Here is a 12521-nt window from a genome sequence, read left to right as displayed (position 1 = left end):
TACTTAAAAATAAATAAAATTATAAATAAATTATAAATAAGTATACATATGATCTAACACTTCATACATTTCATTTAATAAAAGTCATCCGATTTATATCATATCTCAAAGGATAAAAGAGCCAATTTTTGATGAGCTTGTTTACTATATTAAGTCAATCAGGGTATTTCAAACCAAACGTCTCTACCTGCCCTCCAAATGTCATATTTTTCTCTAAAGCAATTTTTAATTTTTGGTGTGTGAATTCTCCATGCAATTACAATCATCTCTTTCGTTTGCCCAGTTTCATTTCTATATGGTACGCTCCTAAAGAAATTATATCACATTTCCATCTATTCATGCTGTCAGGTAGAACAGTCTTTTCCTTTGGATTACTTTGACTCCTAACTTATCAAAGAACTCTTACAATTAAAACAAGCAAGTTCTTGCATTTATATCTATTTCCAAGCTATCTTCTAATAATACATTTAAAAACATAAAATTCATACTATTGTAGATTTGTACATGAAATATGATTGGTGTGAAATTTCACTTAAACGTAAATATTCTATTACAAGGCAAAAAGCTGAGACCCTTATTGTGGAAATCTAGGTTATTTGGTTACCTGTGTTGGTTTGGTATTTATTCCATTTGCAGCTCCGTGAAAGATAAAAACCTTTCCCATACCATCATAGGGAGCTCCAACAGCAATATCTGTTGACAACATGACATTTTAACATTACATTTTTTAAAACATTCCAATATAGTGTTTTATTTTGTTTTATTTTTTTGATTTTATTTATTTTTTCCCCCCAAAACCCCAGTAGATAGTTGTATGTCATAGCTGCACATCCTTCTAGTTGCTATATGCGGGACACGGCCTCAGCATGTCTGGAGAAGTGGTGCGTCAGTGCATGCCCGGGATCTGAACCCGGGCCTCCAGCAGCGGAGTGCACACACTTAACCGCTAAGCCACGCGGCCGGCCCAATATAGTGTTTTAAAATAAGATGCCATGAGCAATCATTATTTTAGACAATCAAATAATCTAGCTATAAATCATTACCATTTGACAATCTATTATCTACCTGGGTAGCCATCTTGATTAATATCTCCAATATTTTTGACTGCAATGCCAAACATAGAATCTTTGGTTCCATTAAGACGAATTGGCTTGACATTATTCCATCTGCCTTGCTGGTTAATGTAGACATACACTGCCCCTCCAACTTCTCCATCTCTATCAAAATACTGCGGGGCTCCAATCACAATATCTTGCCACCTAGAAACATAATGAGGAGAAGAACTGTGGATCACCAGCTAAAATATCAGCGAACTTAGGGAGAATACCACCAGCCCAAGTACTAAGGACAAAAGAGATATGATAGAAAGGACCTCAAATCGGGAATTTATATCTCATCAATTAAAATATTTTCTTAAAAAACCAAGGTAGCCTATAATAAACGCCCAAAGAAAAATATTGAGGGTAAGACCTTGAAGCCATTCCCCAGGTTAGATCTATAGTGCAGAGCGACTCCCAGCAAAGATTCCACTCCCCTCCACGTTCCACCCTCCACCCTGGACCCAAACTGGCACCAGCAGCCATAGACCTATGTATTGATCAGTTCCCAATCCTTACTTTCAACAGGACATTCTGGATGCTCCAACAGCCCCTTAAGAAACCATAGAACAGAACCCTGTAGGTGTCATTTTTCGAGTTAAATTTTTTTTTCCCAATTTTAATTCTCATGGACCTATGATCCCAAGACATGAGTAAAAAGTGAAAATGTAATTCTACACCCTAGGGGAGTAATGAATGCCTGCTGCCAAAATATAAGTGATGCAGATCTGATGGGATGATAAAAACCTGGCAGCAAAAATATTCTTTGAATCAACTAACCCTAAGGGATGGCTCTTTTCAAGACCCACAGAAGCCAAAGAAGCAAGGATTCCTTTGCAAATATAAAATAACCTAAGATGCTCTTACCCATCTTTGTTAAGGTCCACCACTGCCACATCATAGCCAAATGAAGAAGCCAGACCCTCCCCATCAAATATATGCTCAGGGAGAAGATGTGCAGACTTCACGCCTCTTTTTAGCAAAACCACAGCTCCACTGTGATTGGCTCTCGGAGCACCAGATACAAAAGTGATCTCATCTTTAGAAACAATACCTTTCCCTGAGTCCAAAGAAAAACCTAGAAAAACAAAATACAGTTCAAATCAACTGTTTTTCAAAAGGTATCTAACACTGGTAACTCCATCACTATCTTTTCCTTTTGCTTCCCACCCCTCCCCACTAGCTATCATATTTATCATAGGAAAGAGTTACAGAGCTAAGAGATTTGACACAAGTATAAAGTAGTAGGCTATTTTACTGCTTTCTATGGAAATATATCAAGACTTTCAAAGAAAAGCACCTATGCTATTTAGCATTTGTGTAACTTGAATCATGAAGCATTCATGTATCTTAATCAATTCGAACCTCATTTTAGTACTGGAATTGCTGTAAAAGGAGATCAAGCTAGCTATTGAATTATCATGGGAAAGTTACGTCATACACAAAGAGATACAACCTGACGTAGCATAGCATAATTGAGTGCATGTCATAGGGTTCTGCTATAATGTAATGATTAGTAACTTCCACATTCATCAATCTCCTTGGTAATTAGACAGGAACAAATACTAACATCATTAATATACCACAGACAGCATTTCATTATTTTGGATCAACTGAGTTCTCAGACACAAACATGCAAACAAAACCATGACTGATGAGATACAGTATTTGAGAACCTAGTATAAACAATAGAGGTGAGCAAGTTGTCATCTATATTACGTACTTGATCAGAGGGCAGCAAAACATTAGGACACCTAATTATAAAGCATCAGGTAGGATGACAGATTACAAATACTGAGATTTGGTGGCAAGCAAATATAAATGCCCATATTGAAACCATTCAAATTCAGCAAAACTTCCTACATAAAGGCGAGGCAGATGCGGAATCGTATAGGCTCACTCTTTTTATTGGATTCTGTTTATGAAAAGCTTCACCACTACTGTTGCAGTTCTCAAATTGTGAAGTGAGTTGAAAAATACGATGAGCTACAAGTTTAAAATAGGGCGATCTAATCAAATCCAGCTCTGAAAACCATCTGGCTGCAGAGCCTCAACCATGGCATGCTTTTTATCTGTGCTTCACTTGAAATGAAATAGAAAATAAAAAGATTTATGCTCTGTATGAATCAAAAAAATTTTTAAATGACCATGACCAAGACAATTTATTTGTCATCTCAGAGGTCACAAACCTAGGTAGCTATTCATCATCACATCCGGGGATGTGTCGGGCTGCTCCCTGGGAGGCTGTGTTTTATAAACAAACTGATCGGGATCTGTATAGGAAACGCTGGTCAAAAACAGCAGGCCTGTACACATGCATGGGACAGAAGAGATTGAAGAAAAAGCAATTATGCTTGGTAAGAGACATGACGGCCGCTGCGTGCTCGCTAGATGATGAGGCCACCACGGTAGCCAGCAAGCCACCCTCTTTGCCGGCTTCCAAAACCTCAAGCAGATCATTTTATTCCTGAAACTGATTTTTTGAAATGACAGATGCACAGACAGCATGAACAACCAAAATGTAACAGTACAAACTTGACTTTTTCCCCTAGGCATCTACTTTTGAGGAAATCCATTCTAAAAGTGGCAAATATGTTCAATAAACAAAGTTTAATATTTTCAAATGTTAGCAGCTAAGTTTATAAAATCCATGGGCATCTATCTTAAAGACCAAAGTGTCGGTTTCTTGACTAGAGCCATTCAAATTAAATACTTCTCATCATAAAATAATCCCTAAATAACTGATTTGAAGAGAGGTTGTCTGTTAAAATATATTCAGATAAAATATTGGCTTGTTGATAATATTTACCTTGAAAAGGATTTTACCTTTAAAAACTATATGTAATAATTGAGACTGCAAACCGCTCAGCCCTGTGTTCCCTTCCTGTCCTGTAAAGCCACTAAAGCCACTAACATAGCATTCACACACCCAGCTGTTTCCCACTCTGCTCCAGTCATTTCCATGAGCATTTCTTTCCTCGCCTGAGGGATTATTAATTGTGTGACCTTGGACAAGGAAATTAATCTCCCTAAGTCACAGTATTTTTTATCAGCAATGAAGGGACAATAATTCTTATTTTCTAACATTGTTGGGAAGATCAAATAAGACCTGTAAAGCAGTGAATAAGACCTGAATAAAGTACCTGACTTACAGCACATGGTAGGTGCTAAACAAGTGACAAGTATAACTTTTCTCTTCCTTCGATGCCTTCACACCAAATTTTTAACTTTGGGGGAGGAGGAGTGTCTGAAGTTTTTTTTTTAAATTAATAGTACTGTTCATGCATATCTATACATTAGAACTATTTTTTGAGAATATGTTTATAACACACTGTTTAGAATTAGTCTTATATCTATACCTATTTTTTTCCTTTTTTACCTTCCATTGTTCCAGTAGTATCTCTAGCATATGGGTACTTTTCTTTTTTAAAAAAATAGGTTACTGTTTAGGTTTAGGAGATTTTTTACATTTTTTCCAAGAAATGCACAGTAATTATTCTTTATGTCAACTCATACCAAGAATTAAAGCTGTTAAAAGCCTTTGTGTAATTACCATAATGCACATGAATAATTTAGGACACCCATTAGTAATGCAAACAAGCCTTAGGAGTTAAGGAATTGGCACTTAGACACCATCTGGGTGTCCTCAAAGCTGCTTTAGCAGTCCTGCTCAGCTTCAGCTGGAAAGCCCCTGTGCCACCCACCAGGGGCCCTGTGACATGGGGGTCCCAATCCAGAAGCAGGGCCAACCCTCGGAGAACGGCAATCACAGAGGAAAGACTTGGAGGTCTTGACCTGCCACTTAAGTGTAACTTCGTAAGCGTAGCTCTTAAGAGTATCTCTAGAAAGAGGCACTGAAAGGAGAGGGAAGCAGCTCAGCTTACTGCTAACAACCATGCATTTTATCAGGGCTGCATGAATGGCCTGTTTCAGGTTGCAGAGGCCGACATTAGCTCAGGAGACAGATTTCTATGCGGAAGGACAGACGATTTTAGGAGACAGTAGGTTTACTCCCCCTTGAGGGAGCCCAGGTCAGAAGGGAAGGATGCTAAGCATTAGTCAGGTTACCATGGGATCACCAAGGCTGAAATCAAATTCCAGTAAATGCAGCCCCAGCCCCCTGGCTCCACCTGGCCTACAAGTGGAGGGTCTGGTGAGGGGAGTGTCACACAGAGGCCTCTGAAAACGTAGGCATGCCGTCTACTCTCGTTCCTACCTAAATAACTGTTAGCAGGAACAGGAACTAGACTTTCATCATGGTCAGTCTCTCCACCAACTTCATAAGGCCCATCTTCAAAGATGTTCATGTCAAAAAAAGTGTCATTCTTTTGCTCTACGCGAACAATCCCTAAAGGAATGAAATGGTAAAAAAAACAACAAAAAATGAAGATGAAACAAAAGAAAATGGTTCCTAATAAACTTTCCTCATGTTATCACTGAGCACAGGAAGAAAAAGTCTGGAGGAAGAGAAGGCAGAGGAAAGAGATGACTTCTGAGGTTATTAAAGTTAAAAAGTCATGTTCACATAAATTTTTACTCAAAGAAATGTGTTCTAGTAATAAAAAAAAAAAGAGCCCCATGCATTTTCATGAATTATCTTTATAATGCCATGAAACTAGATGGAAAATGGAATGTTTACTTAGTTAACTAAACCTACAGAAAACAATTTCTTTTAATCATATGAACCTGATATTTTACATTTTCTGTAATCTTAAATCAATTTACCTTCTTTATTGTAGTATAAAAGTAAAATCAATATTTTGATCTTTTCTTCAAATCATGTTAACCAAGGTTTCATTTTTTTAAAATTTTCACGATTAATAATTAAAAAGATTTCATATAGTAAGCCCACAATATGACTTTTTTAAAATGGTAATATTTTAAACCAGGGTTTATAAGGCAGATAAGACATGTTTCCCATAAATTAAAATATATACAATGGTGGGTGTTTTTGTTGTTTTATTTTACTATATATAGCATCTATTCATGTTAAAATAAAACTATTTCCATATTCAATGTGTTATTTCAAACAGGTCAAAATAACCTGATAAATACTGCTACGGAAAGATTTGGTTGGGGGTGAGGAGGCCAAAGGAAATTACTCCAAAAGGTTACTATGGATGACATACAGACGAAGGTGTTCTCAGGATCACTTCTAACAGAAATTAAAACTTGGAAATTTTTGAATGAGAAAGGGAAAATTTTCCTAAGTTTTCCCTGACTAGTGAAAATGGTATAACATAGGATTTATTTTAATAAATATCTCAAAAAAAAGAGTCTTATTTCCAAATCAGATGCATTTCTTTTCATTATGGATTAGAGTTAGGTTAATTGTCCTTTATAAAACAGTGGTTTTCTACACCTGCTTAATTTCTTGAGAAGTTAAACTTTATTACACGAGCTGATTAGGTTCATCCAACCAAAAAATGTGGGCCATTCTCCTTCCTCCCTCACTTCCCTCCTAATGTCTCCTTTTATCTACATCACAGTAATAATTAAACAATACCAAACAACTTTTCTGCAAGTTATCTGAAATTATCATCTCAAAATTCCCTAATCTGTCACCTGCCCTTCCAACTTTACCGCTTTATTAGCAAAACACGGCCTTTTAAGATAACATATAATGAAAGAAATGTCTGTATTAATACACTGTTATTGTACACGACACCACTCAATCCTTCTCAGTTTTCAGATCACTATCTTAAAATTAAAATTTTCAGCTTCATGAAACAGGCAAATATAAACAGAAAAAACTACTAATGCTAATTATTATATTCTTACATGAAAAAAGTTAACTACTTATATTAATGTAAATTGTTGGTAGAGGGGAAAAAAATCTCTCAAAACATGTATTTCCACCATTATTTGTTTTAAAAAATCATGTAATTTAGAGGTTTTAATATCCTACTCTAATTCTATAATATATAAGTGCCTTATAACACATTTTGTTTTAATTTAAAATGTACTAAATCAGGGGTCGGCCCGGTGGCACAGCAGTTAAGTGCGTGTGCTCCGCTTTGGCGGCCCGGGGTTCCCAGGTTTGGATCCGGGTGCACACCAATGCACCGCTTGTCAAGCCATGCTGTGGCGGCATCCCATATCAAGCAGAGGAAGATGGGCACAGACGTTAGCCCAGGGCCAACCTTCCTCGGCAAAAAGAGGAGGATTGGCATCGGATGTTAGCTCAGGGCTGATTTTCCTCAGACACACAAAAAGTAATAAAATAAAATGTACCAAATCACAGTGCTTATAATAGAAATCATATAGTCAGTCTAATCTCTACTTCTATAAATACATGTCATACCTTTCCAGTTATAAGTGCCCGGGGCTCCAAATACAATGTAATGAAAGTCTTTAGTAAAAGTAGCTGCTACACCTTGCTGGCAAGAACCAAATTTTTCATGGCCTCTCAATCGGCCATCACAAAAACTCCAGTCTCCTCCATCCATATCATCTTCAATCCTGAGATTCTGACTTAGGACGTAACACCTTCCAAAGATGTCTCGGGATTCCTGCTTTGTGTTAACATGTTGCCTTTTTTCATATCGATGAGCACATGTCTGCAAACAGATGGAATAAAGTAGCCCATTCATGTCTACAAACCTTAACTTTATGTTTTTTTATCGCAAATTGACAAAATTGTCAATAACAAAGAGGTTAATTCTAAACGGGATGTTAAATGTGTCCTCATCCTGGGATTGAATCCAAAACCAGCATATCTTCCCCAAGATGGCACTAAGGAGACCGTTATCTAGCATACGGAAACTAAGACTTCTGTCTTATTCTTACCCAGAGAATAATGCTCTAGTCCAAATACTGAATGTCAATCTGTAATCCACAGGCAATTTACTTGTAAATTTACCTGTCACATAAACAATGGGAAATACTTTATTTCATTTTCTTAATTTAATTGGCTTTTAATGGCTATATAAATCTTCATATCAGTATGTTTGTGAAAATAAGTAATTATATTCCAAAAGAAAGAAATCATGGACATATTTTCATAGGGATCAGGCAAACACAGCTAAAATAGACATTTTCCTTTTACCCAGACTATTTCCTTATAATCAGTCCTAACTTGTACTCTAAATTCTGAGTTAAGTTTATTTTAAAAGGGCAGAGAATTACACTGCCAGGAGAGATGAAATAACCTCTATAATTTTACAGGGTATTCGTGGCTACCCTCCATGTAATATAGGCTGAAAATACTTTACAATATCCAAGTCAATTTCGCATAATGTAGCCCTTAAATATCAAAATTCAGTGTTCAGTAAAATTCTAATTTTTCTCAAAATTCTACATACATTTGTTACAGCAACCAGATTTTGAAAGAGACACAGAGAGATCATCATAATCCAGCTGGGCGGGGCACTTCCAAGGCCATCCAGCACAATCCATCTAACAAACCCTCTTTTCTTCGCTACCACTTCTATTTGAAGAAGCTCAGAATAAATAACAAGAGAGTTTAAAACTATCTGATCTTACTTTCCATGACCATACCCATATTTTTTATACTTCATCTATAAAAGTCACATAGTTCCTGGGACAGAAACCCTGTCTAGTTTTGTTTTGCTTTTTTAAGACCATGTAAAGTTCTAAGGATAGTCAATAAAGGTTCTTAAGTAAGTTCTTTGAATCTGAAAGTTATAAAGAAAAGCAGGTTGTATAGCTGTTTCAAAGTATGTCAGCAATCACAGGAAAAATAACACTTTGTTTTCTTCTTGACACCAATACCTACTTCAAAGCAGTAAGTTTTCTAGAATGTACTCTCTATGCAGGCAGGGGCTCTGCCTGTTCTGTTCACTGCCGTAAGGCCGGTGCTGGCACATCATGGGCACGCAGACATTGTGGAATGAACACGCTTCTCTACACTTACCACAACTTTGCCCCCTGGACCTTGGCTCTGGACGGTGACCCCCATCCATTGATCTTCCTTGCTCTCTGAGGAAGGGTCAGCTGTGGAAAGCAGCACAGGTGACATACGCACAGTTAGGACTTCAAAGGGACCAAAACAGGCAATGAACCAACAGATGAAATACACAAGAGGGTTTTTAAATTGCCTTGATTCCAAATCTAGCTACTTAATAAATTCAGTTACTCAATCCAGAAAAATTATTTCTCATCTTAAGAAAACGGTAAGTGGTTATTGCTAAGAATCCTGCATAAAATTCTTTCTGTAAAATACAAGCTCTACCTGGTGGCCCTTCACCCTCTCTGACACCCACGGTCCTGAGTACAGAAAGGTATTTGAAAATGCTAAGACTAAGGGGTTGCCCTCCAACATATGCCCCTTAAAGCAACAATGTAAAAATCTATTTCCAAACTAACAGAAAGTGGGCACTTCTCTATATGCTCCCAAATTTGTTACATAACAGCAGGAACTGTTCTTTTCTTTGCTGGAGATGGGAAGACATGGCCTCAGATTCACTTTATATATATCAATGCCCAAAAGGAAAGTGATGTATTTATTTTTACCCCCTCCCCCCAAGAGACAGAAACCACAAACACCACCATGTGCTCATTTCAGCATGAATTTGAACCTATTGTATAACCCTATATCCAAATTTTTGCCTTCCTCAATGGGAAGCAAGGCAGGCATAATTTTTGATCTTGAACCATTACAAAAATATGAAAACTAAACAACTTTAAGTAGACAGAATGAAAAATGTCAAAATGTTAAATAAAGAGTGATTATGTCTAGATTACCAGTGGGTTATTGGTTTTTCCTTTATAGGTTGATGTCGTTTACAAGTTTCCCACAATTAACATGCATTATTTTCTAATAAGCAAAAAACAAAAAAAAACAAGTTACTTCTAAAAGATGAAAAAGAAAAGAACATAAACGTGAACCTGCAAATCTACTTAGTTAGACCAAGTATGTCAAATTAGGTTTGGGTGGAGCTTCTCAGCACACTAATCGCTCTGCCCAACACACAGAATCCTCACAAGACAAGCCTCTATCTGAGACAGCGGGACAAAATTTATCCATGTTGGTCGGCTCTCATTTTCAAGAGATCTGATATTTAAAATAGTCTTTCTCCCAAATATTTTAACAGCAAGTGAGAACTTTTGGCTGCTGAGCACAAGACACGCACATTGAATTTTCTTCGCTGCTCTGTATTCAGTTTTTCGACAGCCTCCTGTAGAACCTCAACACATCACTAGGTGGCAACATCAATCCACCGTACCAGTTTGGAAAGCAGGGTTAGGCGAGGCAGCGATACGATGCATCCCAAGGTGATTTAGAAAGTAAATGTTTTCAGGGCAAACAAGAAACAGTCAAGGCTGATGCAACTAAAAGAGGCTCTTTCTCTCTCCAAGAATAAAGGCCTGTACCCCCTCCCTTCCCTTCCTCACGGAAAGGGCAAGTGGGGTACAGATGAGTTGGTACAAGTGAGTGCAGAACACACCGTCGTTATCAAATTCAATCCGTGTGCAAGGCCCCCGGGAGGTGATGTCGCAGCTGTACAAGCCTCCTGTTCTGTTGGCCTTCTGCAGTGGAAGGGCCACTGCCCGCGGGGCCCCCACCAGCAACCTGTTGACAAAACAGAGAATTTGGAGATTTGAGTTTAATTCGCATTTAATATTTCAATTAGTCAGAACCAAGAGATATCGGGATTATTTTTTGTCCAGGAGTCCACTAATCCTCTGCCAGCTTAGGCGGTAAGGGAGGGCAAAGGCAGAGTCCTGTGACCCTGGGACCGGCTCACGCAACACACACAAATACAACCACGCAAGTCAAGCACAAGAGAGGTTATTGAAACTCGGTGAAAAATGTGCCCATCTCCTGTAGTATCAACAGCTCTCTGCCGAGTATGATTCTGGTGTTTTAAAAGACACACTTGTCACAGAACATGACCCCTAAACTGAAGCCAAGGACAGCATGTGGAAAACACACCCACATTGGAGGAGAAAATTGGTCACGTTAAACTTGACAAGGGATAGAACGTCAATTGCTAACACTGTGCCTCCCTGAGATATTATTCAAAGGTAATTTTGACTATATGTAGATTTTCAGTTTATACACTTAAATTAATTAAACGAGGAGGCTGTTAGACTGATGTGGCTCTAATGCTGTGGTGGCCTATGTAAGCAATACATCTAAGCCTGTAAAAGCCTCAAGGTTATAAAATCAAACGCTAAGGACAACCGATCAAAGCAGCCATGTAGGCTCTAAGCTATAGCCAATCAATAATTTCCTTTCTTTGTTTCTGAGCTTTCTCTATATAAGTGTTTCTCCTGGCTCCTAACCACTTTCAGTTTGGCGCTGCCAGATTCAAATCAATTTTCGCTCAAATAAACTCATTAAATTTTAATATGCCTCAGTTTATCTTTTAACAATACTGATTTAGAACCTAACCTTTGCTTAAGATACAACTCGACTCAATTACTTTTGCAGCCTTGGCCTCTTGCCGAGTCAATTCTTACTTGTCATCTCCGACAAGCCCCTCCACTGTCATCCAGTCTCGCACAGAGGATTCAGGAGGGTCTGGGTAGTGCCGCTTATGTACGAGGCATCGTAATATTCCTTCTTCCTTCCCACCCCAGTGTTCTTGTTATCTCCTAGAAGAGGGGCCTCTAGTCCAAACCCACAATCCTTAACATCTCACTGTTTCACAGCCAGGAGAGATCTTGAGAGACCCACCACCTTCCCACTGTGTTCCTTTCACTAATGCTCTTCACCCACCCACTGTCAGTTTTACAATCTTTGGGGTCTGGCTGACTGATGGAACAACCAGGAAAAGAAACAGAGAAAGAGCACACACCTGACAGAACAGAACGAAACAGAGGAAAGAGAAAGGAAGCTGGAGCTGGGGCAAAGGGCTGGGAACACGAATGTGAACAGATAAACTCCCAAAACAGCACACAAGCCACTCCCGGCATTCAAGAAACCCACAAATGTCAGAAAAAAACCACCCCACAATCAAAACAGTTCCTACCACCTCTGTCTCTGCTGTGACCCCAATAAAGAATTTAATGTATTTTTTTAAACCAATGCAATACAGCAGGTGCAACAAAAGGAAAATGTACTCAGAAAACAGAGAGGGGAGCCAGACTCTGCCAAGGGAGAGCCTATGAAGCCAGGTCTCAGAATGAGGCTGGCTCATGTGGGAACATGTGTCCCCAGCACCATGCTTCCTTGCAGACCCCTGGATGGCAGCACAGTCAGCCTCCCCCTCGTCCTATATTTGAAGAGATGAAAGAGCACACACCAAGTTATAGAACGGAACGGAGGCTGAGCAGGATGGAAGCAGGGTCCTCAGTGTGTGGAATGTCTCAGCAGTGGGCAGAGGCAAGGTCAAGGGCCACAAGGGTCTCCATAGGGTGGTACCACGCCTATTCCACTAATGTTGTCCCTGATCCCAGGAGATCGGACAAATAGCTGAGAGGTGAACTGGCCTAGGCTGTGAGTGAACAAGTTCA

General features: G+C 38.7%; 1 protein-coding gene across 2 annotated transcripts in view; it reads right to left on the bottom strand.

Annotated features, from left to right (window-relative positions):
* Positions 1–12521, bottom strand: part of ITGA6 (integrin subunit alpha 6) — a 78313-nt gene that overhangs the window by 30937 nt on the left and 34855 nt on the right. For both annotated transcript variants that reach the window (XM_014785846.2, XM_004428185.3), the window contains exons 2-8: positions 10508–10632; positions 8974–9053; positions 7402–7657; positions 5314–5445; positions 1965–2175; positions 1066–1259; positions 605–693 (exon numbers count right to left, since the gene is read on the bottom strand). In XM_014785846.2, the coding sequence (XP_014641332.1) occupies positions 605–693; positions 1066–1259; positions 1965–2175; positions 5314–5445; positions 7402–7657; positions 8974–9053; positions 10508–10632 (1087 nt within the window). The remainder of the gene's footprint in view (positions 1–604; positions 694–1065; positions 1260–1964; positions 2176–5313; positions 5446–7401; positions 7658–8973; positions 9054–10507; positions 10633–12521) is intronic.

The sequence above is a fragment of the Ceratotherium simum genome, chromosome 9 (genome assembly GCF_057802395.1).
Source record: "Ceratotherium simum simum isolate JZ-2026a chromosome 9, ASM5780239v1, whole genome shotgun sequence".
NCBI classification, from domain to species: domain Eukaryota; kingdom Metazoa; phylum Chordata; class Mammalia; order Perissodactyla; family Rhinocerotidae; genus Ceratotherium; species Ceratotherium simum.
Note: the sequence above shows the minus strand (reverse complement) of the source record. Positions and strands in the feature narration are given on the sequence as shown.